Source organism: Mchenga conophoros, linkage group LG11 (genome assembly GCF_057382185.1).
Source record: "Mchenga conophoros isolate Kocher_MC1m ecotype Shallow Benthic linkage group LG11, M_conophoros_male_GT1.1, whole genome shotgun sequence".
Classification (NCBI taxonomy): domain Eukaryota; kingdom Metazoa; phylum Chordata; class Actinopteri; order Cichliformes; family Cichlidae; genus Mchenga; species Mchenga conophoros.
In genome coordinates this window covers 31,900,500-31,919,252 of record NC_140536.1, presented here as the reverse complement: position 1 = coordinate 31,919,252, position 18,753 = coordinate 31,900,500, and the positions used below count along the sequence as shown (strand labels likewise).

Genomic DNA, 18,753 nt, shown 5'->3' with positions numbered 1-18,753 from the left:
CAAATTTGCTAAAAGTTTGCACCTCCGCTCTGACTGAGACCTTTTTTAATCATGCATACTAAAACTGAAGTGACCTTATTCGACACCGAGTCAGCGCAGAGCTCAACAAATAAATTTAATTATAGCTGTTCCAGCAGCAGAATAAACATCTACAGATTTGCTTGCTGCAAACATAGCCTTAAACACATCCACCTCACTAAGCTATATCCCCCAGTGACGAGATATGCCTTAGTGACCCTCGCTCTAGATTTACATGTACTCCTGCAACAGAGATCACCATGGCAACAACAGATTTTGAACTTACTTTCTCTGCCCACGACGCTGATTGGTTCCAGGTCTTGGGGGAACGGCGTGGCTCCTGAGGACAGCTGAGCTAAGAAGGCGACAAAGGTAAGAGCCAGGAAGGCTGGCAGGATGGGTCGAGGCAAGACGACCATCAGCCTCATTTTGGCAGAGGAAGAGACCTCACCAGTAACACATGGCCCACAGCAGATTCACCTAACCAACCTATAAAAGAAAAGGCACAGAGTTGGTGCATTGTTGTTATCAATATGACATCCGAGACACCTCAGTGTAACAAAATTAAGACAGTCAAACACTGTAACATGGACTTCTAATATAGTAGCACGCATTGGATATAGATGCATTTTATAGAGATTCTAATTTAAAAGGCAACAATTACATAACTGAAGAATGACTAGAGTAATGTTTAAAGGTGGCATCTTAGTTCCTATTAGCATGCAATGCCTCATGCCAATGCAGTGATGTGATTGAGTGTCCGCCCAACCACTGATTTGTAAGAGTGCAAATGCATTAAAAAAAGGCAGATGGAGTCAGAGCAAACCAGACGTGTGAGGGAAGCAACCAGGAGAGAAGGCAGGCTGCAGGACCCTGACCAGAAGGACACTTAAACATTCACTGCCCAACCGTGTCTTAAACACAATAAACACTCCTTGCTCCGCCTGATATGGCGAGATGTCCTTGCAATTGTTTAATTTAGTAAAAGGTAAAAGGTCACTCCTGTGCATATTTAAATATCACCTCTAAAAGGTGGCTCTCACACATGAGCTTTGTGCAAAAACAGCTCCTTCAACTGCAACAGTCACCAATGGTTAAGAAATATGAGGAGGCTTTAAAGACTTTCCATAATCTCATGAGCCACCAAAGAGAGCCTGAAACTGATGAAATGTAATGAGGATGAGCAGGGTGAACATCTCTCACATACAACTATATGCTTTTACAGGAGGAACTAAAGGTGGAGACCATCAAATAAAAAAACAAAACAAAAAAGGCAAAAACACAAAACAAACAAACAAAAAAGATGAAAACAGTGAAGCAGCAAGAACGTTCAACATTTCTGTTTGCACCAGTGAGAGAGTGGCAGCAGGATTATGTGCTTTATACGGAGAATCAATTGTGAGTTATAGGTCAGGACCATAAATGTTTAGAATTGCCACACCTGTCTGTCTGGTTAAAAGGCCCAAGCTAATACCTGGATAATTTGTGACAGGGCTGTACATTTAAAGGCAATGGTGACCGGGACTTGTGATATTAGATCAAAAGAAACATTCACATGGATTTCTATTATGGTAAAGAGTAGATATGTCTGCCGCCACAGAGTTGAAAGTGTAGGAAACTCACTTGTGGGAATTTATGCAACAACACAATAGGCTAATATGTTTCCAGATTCTGCTACAAAGAAGATGATTGGCTTTTTGGAAGTGACAGCTATCTTTGGTATTTCTTTGTGATTCTTGGTGTCCACGCTGCGCCCACCCACCATGCAGGGTGGTGGCAATACCCAGTCAGCCTTTTAGGACTCTGGGTAGAAAGGTTTAACAATTCAGAAGTTGGAAAATAAATACAAATATAACTTAAGAATGGATATGTTAAGCTACAATGACAAAATATTTCATTATGCAGACTGCAATGTATTGGTAAAGTTTAAAAAATGAATAGTAATGGGTAAAAAAATGAAATTGAGAATCAATGTGAGAAAAGTCACAAACCCAAGCTGGAGAGCCTCAAAGATTTATTAAGTAATTTTCACAGATGAAAATGCACTCTCTAATCAATCACATAACGGGACCTTGTCTGCATCAGGCATCTTTTCAATACTGGCAAACACTGTTGGGCTTAGGTGTGGGTTAGTGTCCGAGAAAGGCAGGAAAATTTCCTGGGCCATTATTACAAAGGCTCAAATGGCTCAAAAGGCTCACTGCTTAAAAGCAGCTTTTAAACAGATATCAGAAAATGTTAACATGACCTGCAAGCAGATCTGCACTGAAGCACACAGAGTAAGGAAACAGATGCATGTGCCAGGTTGTACCACTCAAATGCTTAATACTTAAATAGTACAAATACTTGCTGCATTTATCAACCTGAACACCTGGTGCTAAAAACATTCAAATGTACAGACAGCACGTCCTTTGGAAAAAAGTTGGGTGGTAAACAGAAAGTGATTCATTTGTTGTTGTGCGTTTGTTAGCATGAGAGAAGAACTTGTCTTGCATAATTAAAGGAACAACTCCGTAGCCGAACAAAGGGTGCTGCCATCGAAATCAAGATTTCAAAACTGAAAAGTCAAAGAAAGATGTAATAACACCACAAGCAGTATCTGTCAATGATCTCAAAAAACAAAACAAACAAAAACCATCAATGACAGCTTATCAAGTAAAGATGTTGCAACCTCATCCACCTCCAAGAATTCAAATCACAGATTATCATTCTCAATAAAGTGTTTGACAAAGGAGCTCTGCGAATATTTCCTTTTTAAAAAAAAAAAAAAAGTTTGCATAAAAGTTGGACTCGGGTGTCTGTGTGGGAATAATTAACAGCTCCAGACATTGTACACAAGGCTGAGATTATGCATGAATGTTAATTTCCACATCTGTTTGATATTTGAGGAAAGAGACAGTAACAGATGGATGGAAGAGGGATTTGTCGAAACCAACTTCAAACTGTGATGACCTGCACTCCTTGCCAATTTATTGAGGGCAATGTGTCCTCTACAGGGGTTCTTACAAGCCCTCCCAAGTTTATGCACTGTGTCGCTTGGCAGTGAGACTTGGGCCACATGGTTTTAAGTGGGAGCAGAAAATTAAGTCAACAGAGACATGAACTGTCATCAATATTGATAATAGTGTGCCTCATTTAAATGCAGGCAGAAAGCTGCATTTAGCAATGAGGTCAAGCGATGATCACAACACCATAAATCGACGTGAGTAGGCGAGTGTCTGTGTTTACTCTGTGAATTACAGCAGCTTGTGTGGCCTGCCTTAGTAAGTATATGAGAGCGATATACCTGATGAATTAGCCTCATATGGTATAATTTGGCTGCTTTGTTTTTTTTCTCCCAGCCAGCGAAGCAGCTATTTAAACAGATGATGTTATTATGAAGACAAATAAGTGAGAAACGTCGCTTAAAACGTCAAAAACATTCACGGCAGAAAAAGGCTAAACAAACTTTTGTCATTTATAGCGTTAAATTACCAATAAAACAGCCGAATGTCAAAATTTATCCACTTTCATCATGAATACGCAGAGCCGCACATAAACCTAAGCAGCGTGTCTGGGGAACACTATATTCTTGTGAGAAAGAAAGGCAGAGATCATTTATTGACAACCTACTTAGCTAAAGGAAGGCAACCAACAGAGTGTGAAAACAAGACAACCATACTGAGTACAAGAGCTTATGCAAGACAAGTAATATACCCCACATGGTTTGTGCATACAGTATTAGCTTATAGTTAAGGTTGAGTTTCAGACTGTTGAGGACTTCATTATCCTGAACTGGTGCTGGAGACATTTTTCAAACTTTACTGCTAGAAGCTGTGTGACAAAAATAAATACTTGCAAATCTAGACAAAAGGGATTTGTCTTTATACTCATCGAGTGTATTGGATATATCACCCACCCCTGGTTGAGCATATGTGAAAAGTAGAGCTCCTGGTTAGATTCCACCCACTATTTCCTGCATCATTCCCCTTGCTCTTTGCTGTCTGCCCTCTACTGCCCTACCAAATAAAGGCTAAAAACTACCCCCCACCAAAAAAAAGAAAATCTGATTTTTACCTTCAGATTTCAAGTGTGAAATACTGGCGAGCTCAAATCATACGAAAATACTCCACAAGCTGCTGAACTTTTAAGTTAAATGCTGGCAAATGAGGCTCCCCAAAGAAGCTCACATCAATGAATCAATGTTGCACAAAAAAACATTTCAGTTCTGCACTTGAAAAAGATTAAATACTCATTTCTGTGCCGTGTACACTGTGCAGTGCATATCAAACATTTCACCTGATTATAAATTTGTTCTCTGGGTGTGATTTATTGTATGTGAATCAGGCACTGAATGCAGCATCATTGATTATTTTAGAGACACTGCTTACCTGAAACTATGAAATCAAACATCACAGTATATTATATTTATAGGAAATTTCTGGATGGAAGATATTGAAACAAGTTTCATTTTGGGATTTGTACCTAAAGTCGGCTTTACTAAAATTGTTCTCCTAGAATAAACAGTCTTTGGTGCTCCATCAGATGATTTCCTGCAGATAGACATTACATACTGAAGGTCCAAGCTCTTGCCTTTAGTTCTGTTCCATCGCTGACATTGTTCTGGTTGTACAGCTTAAAGTAGACTTATTATTTCCCCGTTTTCTCTCAAACAGACGCTGTTTCAATAGTGGATTCTTATATTAAATATGGCCCAAGTTCCAAATAGTGAGGTCAGTATATTACAAATAACTCCTTTGTGCCAAAAGCACAGTCTTCAGTCTGCCCTAAAAGCTCCGTTTTCAACAGTTTTTAATGCCATTAGGTCTGTGTAACATCAAAAACAGGTGATATTGTTAATATGGTCCTCACAGCCACAGCTGTGAGCACAACCGCTAAACAGTTAAAACCTTCTGTTTACACGAGGCAGCTAATCAAAAGAAAGCTGGCTTAAAGGGAAAGCTAAAGCAGCTTGTTTTAGACAGGATGAACTGAACAGCTGCACCAAGGCTGGTTATGAGATAGATGCATATTTCCTTTCCAACTGGAAATCAAATCAAGCTACCCCGCTAAAGTCAAAGAAACATAAAGATATAGAACTGGAAACGAGCATAAACTATACTTTTGAATCTGTTACACTAGCAGACAAAGCAAAGCACACTGAAAAATGTGTCTACAAATCAACTACCCTCTGGAACTCTGAGCTCTCTTAATTTAACCCAACACAAAGTCTAATCAGTTAATGACTTTCTGTGCAGTCTAAGGAGAGAGGGATAGCTGGTGAGCTGACAGCTGTCCAAAGGATATAGGCCAGTGCTGATCCTATTCCATGTTCACTCTCTGTGTTCTAGGGTTTGATGGGAGGGCTTGGATCATTTTCTTTTTAATGAACTGGACGTGTTAAGCAATCTGTGAGAGACTGGCAGTTGGGCCTCTTTGGAGGGGTAAGTGTTTCTGGGATGTTGTGGCACACCATTGATAATCTGACATTCATTTGGATTAGTCAACAGCACCGCATCTGGATTTGTAAGATGAATCCACACAGAATCCAGGCCTTTTCTGGGCTAATGCATAAATCAGACTAAAACGATAAGAAATCATGACCTTAAATCGTTGTCATGAATTGAGCCATGCAGTCATTTAAATTCATGTATGAACTCCTGCAAGTAAATTTTTATGTTCTGCGTCCCCATTTGCCTGACAATAACTGTCCTGTAAAAAGTCACGTTTAAAATCTAAATTTCAATTTCATCCTCAATCAGCTGCATTGCTCTGTATGCACCTGTCAACTCCTGGGACTTCTGTTTTCTGACAACACCTGCTGCACAACTGAGCAGCAGAGCATAATCCTGATGCAAAAATCACTCTCTAATATTCCCAGATCTTACCGTGCTTCAGTGGTGGGGAGGCTAATCCACTCATTTTTTGATAGCCACAGAATTGAGTCTACCTTTCACCTCTGTGGGCTTTGATATCTCTGAGCCCCCTGGCTGTGAATCTTTTGTCTGAAGACACACTAGTTTCTGTTCTCACATATTTGCAGGAAACACTGGTCAGCATAATGAGCGAGCATATCCCTGGACTCCATGATAATTTCAGACACAATTAGCCACATTACCCTCTGCTCTCAGCAGGCCATTACAAAATAGGCTATTATTCTGGGTGCTATAATAACACCAAGAATATGGCTTCCACATGATAAGTCAAGTGTGGGGTATGTTTGAGGACGCTGTGTTCAAGCTTTACAGAGTGAACACTTAGCAAGAGAGGCAGAAGAGTAAGCGAAGAAAACAGACCCTGACTGCTGGATATACAATTAGGGTCATGGTGTTATATTATTCATGCAAGAAGGCATATAGAGAGTTGAGATGCTTTACGAAACATCATTTTCCATTAGTGTATCTGTGGCACCCTTTATACCTCCATTAACCTGCTCCAACAACAATTAATCTTCTGTGATGGACTTTCTGTGCTGTTTAGAGATTTTACAGGGACACATATCTGAAATAAAATCAGATGCCCTAAATGAAGGGGTTGTGTTAAAAAATGCTGTTTCCTCACATTTTTCAAGTTCAACTGCATCTGAGTTGTTTCATTTGAAATTCAATGAGGTAATGTACAGAAACAAAGTTAGAAAAAAGTTAGAAAAAAGTTGCCTCTGTCTAAATATTTATGGACCCAACTGTAAAATCCACATAATGAATAAAAAATTTAAACATTTGAATGACAGACCATATCTGAGTTTTCTAGCTTTGTAAAACTAATGAATATTTTTGCCTCATGATTTCTTTTATTTTTATTTTTTGGTCTTGCTGTCAAAACAACTGCAGGGGAATTTTAATGTGACCGGAGGAAAAACAACACATGATAGGAATGGTGTGTGGTGAGACAATCATTTCGTTGTTGAGTCCCGAGCCATATTGTCCCTCCCCAAACTCCCTTTGGAAGGTTCATCAGATCACCAATCTCATTGCAGTCCCATGACACAAATCACACAGCACATCACCATCTGCACTGAGTTGTTTTTCTCAAGCACTCAAATCCTGCTCTTCCTGCATACTTTCAGATATTTCCACATAAAGCCACGGTTAACGTTCAAAAGCTGATGTGAAAAATAAAATGTCCTGAAAATATTCTTCATTGGAAATATTCTCTACAAATGTTCGAAGCAATGCTTTCCTTTGCCAGTTAGTTCAACTCTCCCCTGAACCCTCCCAGACAGGAGAAACTTCACTAATTAGATTTCCAATGGCTCACCGCAAAGACGCCGTGGTTGCAAATTGGAATTGGGATCAAGGAGCCTTGGACAATAATTGAAAGAACAACCCCCACAAGACACATAGGTGGATTCGAGATTTTAGGTAGATGCTGCACATGGTACAAGCCAGTTCACTGTAGTGTAGTTACAACCTAGATAAAAAGATCTTTAAACATATTTTAACACATAAAAAGAAACACTTATGTTCATGTTTATAATGCCACTTTCATTATTAAATCAGACTTCCAGTGTTACCTGTCGCTGGCCAGGCAGATGCTATGTACAAACACTTGACACAGCAGAGACATCGAAGATGGGGTGCTGAATACAAACATGTCAGATAAAGGAACTGGGATTTTGGTGCTTTTCAAAAGGTCCTGCAGTGGCAAAAACAGAACGGCTCTAGGGGATCACTGTGGCAACATTTTAAAAAGTCCATTAGCATCACAGGTCGAAGAGGAGTGATGGCTGGCTTCTTGCATTTTACCGAGAATAGAAAATCAATGGTCCCTGTAGTCCTTTAGTTCTTGGATTAGTATGTCAACTGCCTGGTGTCAGTATAATGTAGTCTTATTCTCACAGTGTCTGCATTGTGCCATGGAAAAGAGAGGGCAAGATGGCATCCGGGATGAGACATGTCTGTCAGGGGAGGTTGGGACCCTCCTCGCCATCAATGCCACTCAGCATGCTCCCAGGAAAGTGCTGCTTTAACCTCAGTGCCCGCAGAGTTCAGACAAGTGATGGGTTGTCCTGTTGCACAGGCCATCGATTGTCACCCCATGTCAGAAATCTCCATTCTCTTCTCATCACAGAATCCCCACGGACCAGAGTGTGGTTTGTACTTAAGCTTAGATGGTAGATCTTGAGAGAGCTGATATCAAAGCACAACCCCGCTGATGGAGAGAGAAAACAAACGTCTGGAAACTGTTTCCGCAATAAATAATGTACACTGTCAGTTGTTCGAGCAAAAATGAGGATATTGGCATCTTACTGAGCAGCATGGATTCAATAGGAATGGATAGATGATGCTGGCTAACACCAATTGCTTTGGGCATCACTCTTGGAGAAAAGTAGCCCTGCCTGCAGTCAGGCCTGCTCTCAGGACTTCTTTCTACAGACATCAAGTTGGCCAGACTTCACACAGGGGGATCTATGCAGGACTCAGACAGTGAGACGGTTCTCTGATCGATCTGCAAAACCGCTGCAGGCAACATCCATCGTCTTCATGTCTATTTGCAATGGGCGAAAAAAAAACCCAAAGGGCTATCAGTGGAAGAAGGATAAGGCTTGCACCAGTGAAATCCTCTTCAATCGTCTCCCTCCTGTTAATTATTTACATTCATCTTCAGGGAGGCCTATAATTCCACTAACATTCTGTGCTCCCTGTCAGTCAGGATCCACCTTCAATCTTCCGGAGTCCTTATGGCATTTAAATCGAGACTTACCTTGGGGTCTTCTAATCAAATAGATCAGCTTAAAATATGCTGGGCAGCATCTGTGCTAACCTAGCTCCCTCATCTCTTTCTCCTCTTCATATATAAAAGTGAATGTTAACTACCCCGTTCTCCTTCCAATCTCTCAGTCATCAATAATTCACAATGTTATTGAGAAACACTACCTGAACCCTGTATTGACAGAAATCCAAGCACTGTCATTCCCTCAAGGGCGTCATAATTGGATACCCCCAGAGGCCACTGATGAGAAATGCAGAGCAAAGGGGGAAAAGTGGGACGATTGTTGTTGTTTTCTCTACTTTGTGTTTCCAATTTTAACTTTCTATTTCAGGAACCCCAGTCTGACCTCACAGGTGAAGTCGGCAAACAAATCGAACAGAGGACTTTCCCTTGACTATGTGTTTGAGGATCCCAATTATAACTACAAAAAGGAATCACTGAACTGTTGGTAAATTTATTTCCGTATTGCACTGTGGGAAATTTATTTAATTTGCGTTTGTTTGGTTGCTTGTTTTAGGGGCGAGGGGGCTGACTTAAATACATTATAAAGGACAAACCAATTTTAATTGATACCATCCTAAATGTTAAATCAGGTGTTCTCCCTGTAAACTGATTCAACTGCATGGACATTATGGAAATACAACACCTCTGTTCAGATGCTGTACATTGTTGTCTGCTCTGGTACTAAAGCAATGATGAAAGTGCTGATATAAAGGAGGAAAGAGCAGATATAATCTCCTGTCACAGTGCACTTTACACACCATCACGGTGCCTGCATCTGTCACGATTTGCACAAAACTGCTGACCTCTCGCAAGGGCATAAGAGATGCACAGGTTATCCAGGGAAGCAGCCAACAATCCAGACGGGATCAAAATAAGCTAATAAAATGCTTCAATAAAATGTGGTGAGAATGATGTCAGCCATTAAAAAGGTTTGTTGTTGCCAGGTGATGGGCATTCAGACCAGAACTAAAGCTAAGACGCCACTGCCTGTGCTCTCAGTCAAAGCAAGCCAGGTGGTTAAAAGCTTTGGTGATGTTTATACATCCCCTAAGGTGAATAAACAAACTCATGGGAAGAGGAGTGCAAAGAGCTAAGAGGTTTGCCTGCAGCCATGTGGGTGTGCCTACACATTTATTTGTCATTTATTCATCTATTTATATCTACTTTTTTATTTTATATCCTAAGTTGCACCATTTACACCAAGCAATACGTTGAGAAGACTGTGTATACAGTTTTCTAGAGTGGTGACTTGGCAGGCTGTGATTCAGCTGTCACTGCAGTAGGCAGTCAAAAAAAAAACAAAACAGTAATCCTAGGAAACAAAAGCAAAACCTCATGCATAAGCAGAAGTATGCCAAGCTGGCCGAAATCACAACAAGAATGAGACTTTTTGTTGTGCAAACAGCAATACAAATAATGGGTTAGAAGCTTATCTTGCTTATGATCCTATTGTATACTCAACTGCTTTATTGCTAAAATAAAAAGCCAACAGTGACTGTAGAGTGGGCGTGGGCTTTTAATCAGACAACAGTGTAGGAAAAATCTGCTCTATCATCAGATAAATAAGCAGAGCGGTGAGGTTTATATAAGGAAGCTTGAATTTAAAAAAGACCCCCATGAGGTACAAGTGTACATAAAAATCCTCATACTCATGGCTTTCTCACAACAAATGCAAAGACATGAAAAAGACCTAGGCAATCAATACTTCAAAGGTTTTACTTGCATTTTCATGATTTGACAAGACTCAATCAGTGCTAAAACCTGCACCACTGATAAAATGAGTCAGAAGATGGGCAATCTCTTTTTTGCTTGCTGTTGCTAAGGATGCTTCAACCGAGGACCACCACTGTAGAGGACTTCACAGTGGCTTTGTGTCCATTAACTCGGCAGCGGACGAAAAGAGAGTGCGAGTTCTCTATTAACACAGAGGTTCTTTGATCTCCATCTTCCCTGTAGTACCAATTAGTTTGCTGCACCGTTTGCATTTCAAACTCTTCACACTTCCTATTTTGAAAGACATCCTGCATGAATTATCAATCTACCACAACTTTTGTTCCCTCCTAAAAAGTGAGTTTCGAGGGGGATCTTTCTAAAGTTCGGGTTCGGGTCACTCAAATGAGGGGTCGCCGGGAAAGCTGAGAGGCATAAGGTATCTGTTACTTGTCTTCCGCAACCAATCAATGGTGTTTTCACCCTGTGTGGAAATGTTTTTATTTCACTATCATGCAATGAGGGGAGCGCCTGACCATTTCTCTTAGTCTTGACAAAAGAAGAGGTCACAATTTCAGCTGTGCCAAAGCTGATATTTATAGTCAAAAGATGAAACAGAGCAAGGCAGAGTAGTTGAGAATTGATCAAAGGAAGATAAATAGCTGTGAAGATTCTTCCGCTGCCTTTATCCCTTGTTAGCGGAGGCAATCACACAACCGTCACCGAGAAGATCCATCGCCATCACATTATCCCAACAAGATTACAAGGAATGGGGGGGAAGCTAGCAAGGGAATGTGTGACAAAAGTACATTTTGTGAATTTTGGTTAAGGAAGAACAAAAGCAGCAAGCCCTGCTTTTATAAATGAATGATTTTTGCAATCTGACTGGTCGATGCTGATGAAGGGAAATATAAATCAAGGCTAAGAGTAAGGCTTCTTAGCGAGAGTGCTGCACGGAGATAATGGCATCATCATGCCTGTGTGGCTCACTGTTCCTGGGAAGATTAAATACTTCATCATTGTCTTTGGGACAAACATTCTCCGTACGCAAGCATGCATCCAATTATTAGATGCCTTTTCCACTCAACCCCAACATCCATGTGTCAGCTTCATCTCATACTAGGAGAAAAGGGAGAGATGAAAAGAGACAGCAGTCTTATCATGACAGTGCTACCTATCAGGGCAGTAGCCCACGGTGGCAGCTGACCTCACTTTTATTACCACCGTCTCACACTGACGATATCATCTTAACACATACTGAAAGACCCAGAAGCTTTCAGGCTCAGTTTATCTCATTTTATGGCTGTAAAAACTCCATCTTGCCCAAGTCAATGGCCGCGGGCTAGCATACACCAAGTAGCAGTGTGGCTCCTTTCACCTCATCAAAGGCTCCAGTGTGACATGGAACAAGAGAGGAAGTTAGCAGGAGCTGGGACATCAAACATGGAAATGGGACATGAATAGTGACAGTAAAAAGACAGAAATCTCAATGAGGAGGAGGAGGAGCTGGCAGAGGGGGAGACGGCAGTATCGCACAGATCACTGATCTGGAATCAGAAACTCAATCAATTCCACCACTCAGTTTCAGGTTAGCAGGTCCTGCTACAACACCAAATTACTAACAGGCCTAAATTACTTTAATGATTACTTACAGTAGCCAAATGACGCAAATGTAGAACGACCCTCGACACTGCAATATACAACTAACCAGCTTTGGGCTCAATCACTTGTTGGATGATTCCCTAAAAATTTCCATTGGGATTAATTAAGTACTTTGAGCATGAGCTACAAGAGTCAAAACAACACAACATAAGTGATGGAAAATTTCCAAGATTTAAGAAATGAGGAACTACTGCAAAGTAACAGATTGCAATTCTTGACCTCTTTTTAGTAGAAACAGAGAATCTCATCTTTACTGCTTTGCTGGGTTAAATGGGTTTTACCACAATTAAACCCTTAAAAGCTACAGCAGTTTTAAAAATAACATCCATCTAATGTCCCCTTGCAGCTTAGGTAGTCTCAGATGGATACACAAAAACAAAGTAACACTCATGTTAATGACTAAGACACTCCCCCAGTGTTTCTTTTAATGAAAACAGTGGAGGCCAAAAGATTCATCACTTCTGATAGAATACACGAACGTTTCTGCATGGCTAGATTGGCTGCATACATACATGTTGAGTAAGCTGACATTTTTTATGATTCCTCTAACTCACAGATGCTACATAACCTGAAAACAAGATGAAGTTATCACATAACTTGGCATTGCTCAGACAAATAGGGCTTGTACTAGTTATTTATCATATTTAGAAAGCAACCTTTCTGCTTAGCTGATTAGTCTTCTGCAAAAAACCTGGTGACAAATGATCAGAACTACTTGCACCTCAAGTGATCCAAGTCATTTTCAGGTCCATTGGAGGCATACAGTACATCACTATTGTCGGCTCTCCTACAGACCATCTTTGTTGCACTCCTGAATGGGACTGTTGGCTGCTTGCATTCCTGCATGTGTCTGAGTTGTGTTAAAGCTTGGCTTGGATCTCAGTATAGATAATGTAGCCTTCCAGCACTTAAGGAGGATAAGTCCTTATCTCTGTCTAAATACCCAACAGTCATTAGAGGCAATGGGGCTCCCATGGAAGTCAACTAATTACAGTTCCAATCATCATTCTTCCCAACATAAAGATCAATGCATTGGGCATTGTATTTATGATGACATTTTCACTACCTTGACATGATTAACTCCTGAAGTGAGCATTAATCATTATTTAAATGAGATTTTTTTCCTAAAATGATGAGCTTAACTGAATTACTGAACACACATAGAAACTATGCCTCTTAATATCTGCTGCCTGGTGTCTAATTGTGTGAAAATCAGTGTTACCTTGACAGGCAGATCTCTAAAGCTTTTCAAGTCAAGAGTCCTCGTACAAAGCTCCATGTCACCCCACAAATAAAACAACACCATTTCATTGAGGTAGATCAAAGTAGTGCATGTAGCATTCATCTGTCAACTCCCTCACCATTCCTCAGCTGAAGAGTTCCACTCATCTGCATTTTTCAGTTTTTAGAGACAAGAGAAAAAACAGACACAAAGAGAATAAAAGAAGTTGAGAATAGACCAATTCACACTGGGAGGGTGGTGTATTGAACAAAAAAAAGACAGGAACACATAAATTAAAAGAGAGAGAGACACACAAAGAAGGTCTTCTTTTACCTGCAAACACAGAGTCTGATTCTGCTCCCCCCCGCCCCCTCCATCCTTCCACTAGGCTTGACCAGGCAGCTACAATAATAGAAAAGCAGAGGGACAAACGGGGCCATCTATAAGGGAGCTAGATACTGGCATGAGCATGCAGTTGAGCCTGGGTGGTGGTGTCATTAAGTGTGAGTGCGTGATAAATGCACTCTGCTTGTCGTATTTGAGATTCTCATTAGTCTGTGTTCAGGAGGAGACCTTGGGCCATTACTCTTGCAGCTGCCCTGACATGAGGCTGAAGGTGTCTGTATATGAGAGCAAAAGAAAGTGTGTACTTCGAGAGGAATTCTTGTATGCGTAGAGGCATTTTAGGTGATGTATGACACCTTTTGATAGCCATAGTCAAAGGTCCTGTGTCCTCACACAACAGACAGGCATGCTGATTGTATGACTTGGAAGTCTCAATAGTCATAATTCATGTTCTTAATTATCACTTCCCACTGTGGTTTCTATTTAAATAACAAATTGGTGTTTGGTGAATATATTTTGTGTCACCTTAATACTATTTTAAAGGTGATACAAATTTCTTTTCATGTCTTGTGATTTTACAAAGTCTCATAATGCAAGTCAGCAAAGAAACAGCAGAAATAGAAGCTTGCGATTTAAAATATTTTCTATGTTCCACGTTTAATTTTTTTGAACTAGATTTAGAGTAGGCACGCTACATTCACCATTTCTGGTGTTTTATGAAGACTAAAGAGAAAATCACTGGCATGGTCCATAGGGATAAGTGGTGTGATGACTCTCCATATCATTTCAGAGATAAAGAACAAGACATTAGAATTTAAATCAATGTAGTTTGAGGTACCATGTCAACATTTGCATCAGTCTTACATTTTCCATGCAATCCCACCACTAACATCCCTGGGAACATTCTCAGCCCTACTCACAATTCTCCTATAACATAAATGAAGACACAGGATCAGTCCAATCACAAACATCTCAAAATCTGAGGCTACGTGTTAACTTATTACAGCAGCAAGTGTAACAACAGCTGACTCGTTAAACCTTAAACTGTGTTTAAAGACCACGGTGTATGATAAACTACTTTTCCTATGAGTAATCGTGAATGTTACTTCCAAAAACCTTAAGTGGTACCCATAGGATAATAACTCTTCCAGCTTCTTTGGTATAATGATAGCAGTTAGCTATTATCTAGAAAACACAGTATGTGCAATAGTATTACATGAAAATGTATCGTAAAAGCTGCCTGTGTCGCAAACTAACATAATGGCTGCTCAGTACCTTTGAATATGAATGTGTAAATAGGCTATATGTCCCCAGGAAACATTAGCATATTAGCTGATGCTATGTAACAATACATAATTGCACATTTTATTCAAGTTTCTTTTCAGTTTGACGTGGGAGCTGAGAAGAGGTAGCTTCCACTCTAGCTCGACAGCCTGCGTCAGTGGCTGTTAAAGTCGTCTGGACGTCTGGTCCAATCAATACTCAGCGACAAGCATCTGCCCAGGTCTCCTGTTACTGTACCTCTGTCTTCATAGCTGTCTCAGGCTGTTTTCCAGACGACCATGTGCTGCTGGCTCGGCAATGAGACTTATCACAGAATAACACAGGTAATGTGATGCCACACAGGCCGGCCGCTGACACTTTAATTTGTCACTGGCGATAGGGTTTGTCAAACTATTCCTGGAGTTCATCAGCCACCTGGCCTTATTTGCTCACTCTGTAGATGACTTTTCAGCCCTCTTGAGAAATCCTATTCGACAATGACCTTGATGCTCAACTGCTGCATATTTTTCATTATGTACGAGCCTCTGCGGAGCGAGTGCCATGTTGTTCTTCAATTGAAGAATATGTGCTGGGTACTGAGGAAGCAGTATGAGAGCTATAAAATCTGATCCTCTTTCAGTAACTGACATCATTGCTTGCCTCAAAAAGAAGAACAACAATGAGACTGTTCAGATCTCAGAGGGGTAAACTAAGATGAAAGCAGAGAAAATTTTGAACTCTGATTCAAACATTCAGGCAAGTCAAAATGAAAAAAAAATTAAAGGTAAATAAAGAGACAGGTAGACTATTTCGAGTCTAGGAGAAAATCACTGAGATAACTATAAAGTTTCTCAAAAATATGCATGAGCTAATTTAAACGCAAACCTCCACACCTCCAGAGGGACAGTGAAAGTGTTCGCAGGTTATCACTAGAGGAATATATCTGCATTATTTCTGAATCTTTGGTGCTTTTAACTTCATAATTTTTACAGTTCCTTTGATTTAAAAGTTTGTACATTTTTAAGCTGTGACATATTAACAAACACAAGTGTTATAAATGCATTTTCATGATTTGCATGTAATTAGAGCAAAGTCCATCCAAAGTCCAACCGTTCCCTGAAACAGTGCAACAATTCCCTGAAAGTGACTTGAAAGTATAAAACAAAAGCCTGAGAGCAAATGCAAGCACTCTTGATGAACTCTTATGTGTATATGAGGAAGAACAGTTGTCATTTGTCTTTTTATGTTTGTTTATAAGTCTTTGACATAGATTCACAGTATGGACCCAAACCTATAAACACTCTCTACAATGTGAAAACAGAGTTTTTCTTTATACACTGAATTTCCAAACTTTGGACACTGGATGGAGGCCAGGCAGAGGTTTGCAAACAAAAACGTCTTTAAAGAAATTGCAAAAGAGGTCCATATTTACTTTCCCTAAAAGGATCCATTAGCCAACCTGAGAGTTGTAATACAAAATTCCCTAAAGCTTAAACTTGGACCAGGGGTCAGTTGAGGGCCATAGGCTGCAGGGCTTGAAGGTATACAAGAAAGAAACATGCCTGCTTCACCAAAGGGCATTCTGAAATTATTAAATTCTAACCTGAAGTCATCTAGCATACCTTTAAATTCCAATTTAACATGTTCAGTCATTTTTTGATTGCAGTGCAGTGCTATGTGTTGCACCCCAATCGACAGCTAAAAGCCTATACACAAATGAGGACTTTCTGCAGCAGAGGAATGAGGAAGATTCACTTTAATCTCCATGACTTTACTTCCTTGCTTCTGTCCCAGGGATTTGGTACTACAGATCTCTTTTTTCTATGCTTAAGCCCTCCGGCCATATGCTACTGCCGCCCAGACTGTGACACAAAAGGCTTTTAATCAGTCTTCTCAATAACAGAGCACATTCTGTCATTAAAAACAGGCTTTGAGGCTTGCTTCAGTCTCTCTTTCAAGTCTGTTGGCTGAAGGCAGGTCTGAGATGCTACATCTATTGCAGTTCTGTGGTTTTCTGATCTACTTGCACTGGCTGAGACCTTAATACTGTCCACAGCACAATTCTCTGTGTTTTGAGAAAGACCGTAGCTAGACTACTCAAACTCTGAAGTCCGTAATCGCCAACCCGAACCCTTGTTTTGCTTGCACACACTATATACCCTGTTGCAGACAAACCTGACACAAAAAAATGTAATGAGAAACTAAAACCTGTAGCCTGTATATTCAAGGATTTCCTGAATTAAAACAGGGCTTATGTGACAAATAACCTATAGCAACCCTAGAATAATAACCATAGAACCCAAAATTGATGTGTTACAAGAAGGATTTCCTAGAGCACTGATTTTGGCACAAACAAAGACAAAAAAGTAGAAAAAAAAAAAAAAAAAAAAAAAAAAAAAAAAAAAAAAAGAACCAAAAAAACAAATTACTATTTCAACTTGGCGAGACAGTGTCAAGCTAACAAGTGCAAACAGCCGAAAGCTAAAAATCTGAGATCCTATTCCATCTCAAGCAGCTCTTTTGGATTCCAGCCAACTGTCCAAACAGATCAATTTTAATGTGCACAGGAGTTATCTGAAGGGTGAAAGTGACAGAACTTCAAAGGGCAAATATATGAACCTTATTATAATTGAATTAATCTAGGCTTTGCCCTCAAAGTAAACATTATTCAATAGCATAGAGCATTACCATAAATTATGCTTAAATCTAGACCAACTCTAAAATAAGAGTCACTATTTTATGACCTTTACTTGTTGTTTAAGACAAAAAATATTAGCAAACTGTTGACCCTTTGCTCATTTAAATTGTAATTATAAACAGCCTTGAGTCAAACTTTGGAGGGCTTCCTGACTTTCACCTCAATGCAATCCAAAACCTTCATTATCCAAATTCACTTAATGTTTCCAACCTGAGCAGAAGGATAAAATGACTTAGAGATGTGAGAACTGGGAGTGGAGTAAAGCGCACATCCACATCACTTGAATTTTGTTCTTGACACAGATGTTAAGCCTGAGTGGTGTACGGCAGGGCTGCAGCCATGTTTGCTGACATTGTAGAAGCCGTTACGCTTCTACTTCTTTCCCATTACAGGGAGATGATTTATTTAAACTTAGCTGCAGGTTTGTTTTTGCACTCTATATTCTGGAAGCTTTTTGTTTCAGTGTGAATATGGCCAATGTGAACACGAGTCCTAGTTATGGGGAGTGAGGCCAGCAGACTGTTTGTTCTGACATTGAAAGAGCTGTTATCACAAACAGAGAGTTGTTTTCCTCCTCACAGCTTGCCGGCTGTGCTTAAGCACAGACGCACAAATGCATTTGTATGCGTTCTTGTAACAAACTGACAAACTGGCTCCTGTCCAGCAACTCTGAGTGTCTAATAGCGTGTGGACATCTCATAAAACACTGCATGCTGTGTGAGGTTTGCACTTTTCTTTCTTTTCTTTTTTTTTTTTTTTGCTAAGCTGGCTAGTTAAGCTAGCCCCAAGAAATTGCATCATTTCTGCTTTCCCATGTGAGGTTAATTAGCCATTGATAAATATAAAAGTCAGCAAAAAGTTGCTTTGAAGTCTTTGAATACCAGATTAAATAGTGATCTGTAAAAAGAATAATTCACTGCTTGAGGAAAATCATGAAAGGAGACTCTGCCATTTGAGATCTTTGCTCTACAGATGCCTGTTAGGGATGCAAGGAATACATTACATGTGTTGATCGATATTCCCTGCTTAGGGCTCGCGAGTTCACTGAATATTAAACAACCGTGGGAAAGTTATCCTGTCACGTTCCAAGTGAGGAGCGCTAAAGCCAGCAATTATCCCATCCTCTCGCCCACATACTGAA

General features: G+C 40.1%; 1 protein-coding gene across 4 annotated transcripts in view; it reads right to left on the bottom strand.

Annotated features, from left to right (window-relative positions):
* sema6cb (semaphorin 6Cb) overlaps window positions 1–18,753 on the bottom strand; it is a 153,400-nt gene that overhangs the window by 64,116 nt on the left and 70,531 nt on the right. For all 4 annotated transcript variants that reach the window (XM_085292517.1, XM_085292519.1, XM_085292520.1 and 1 more), the window contains one exon: window positions 305–507. In XM_085292517.1, the coding sequence (XP_085148643.1) occupies window positions 305–446 (142 nt within the window). In that variant the 5' untranslated portion in view covers window positions 447–507. The remainder of the gene's footprint in view (window positions 1–304; window positions 508–18,753) is intronic.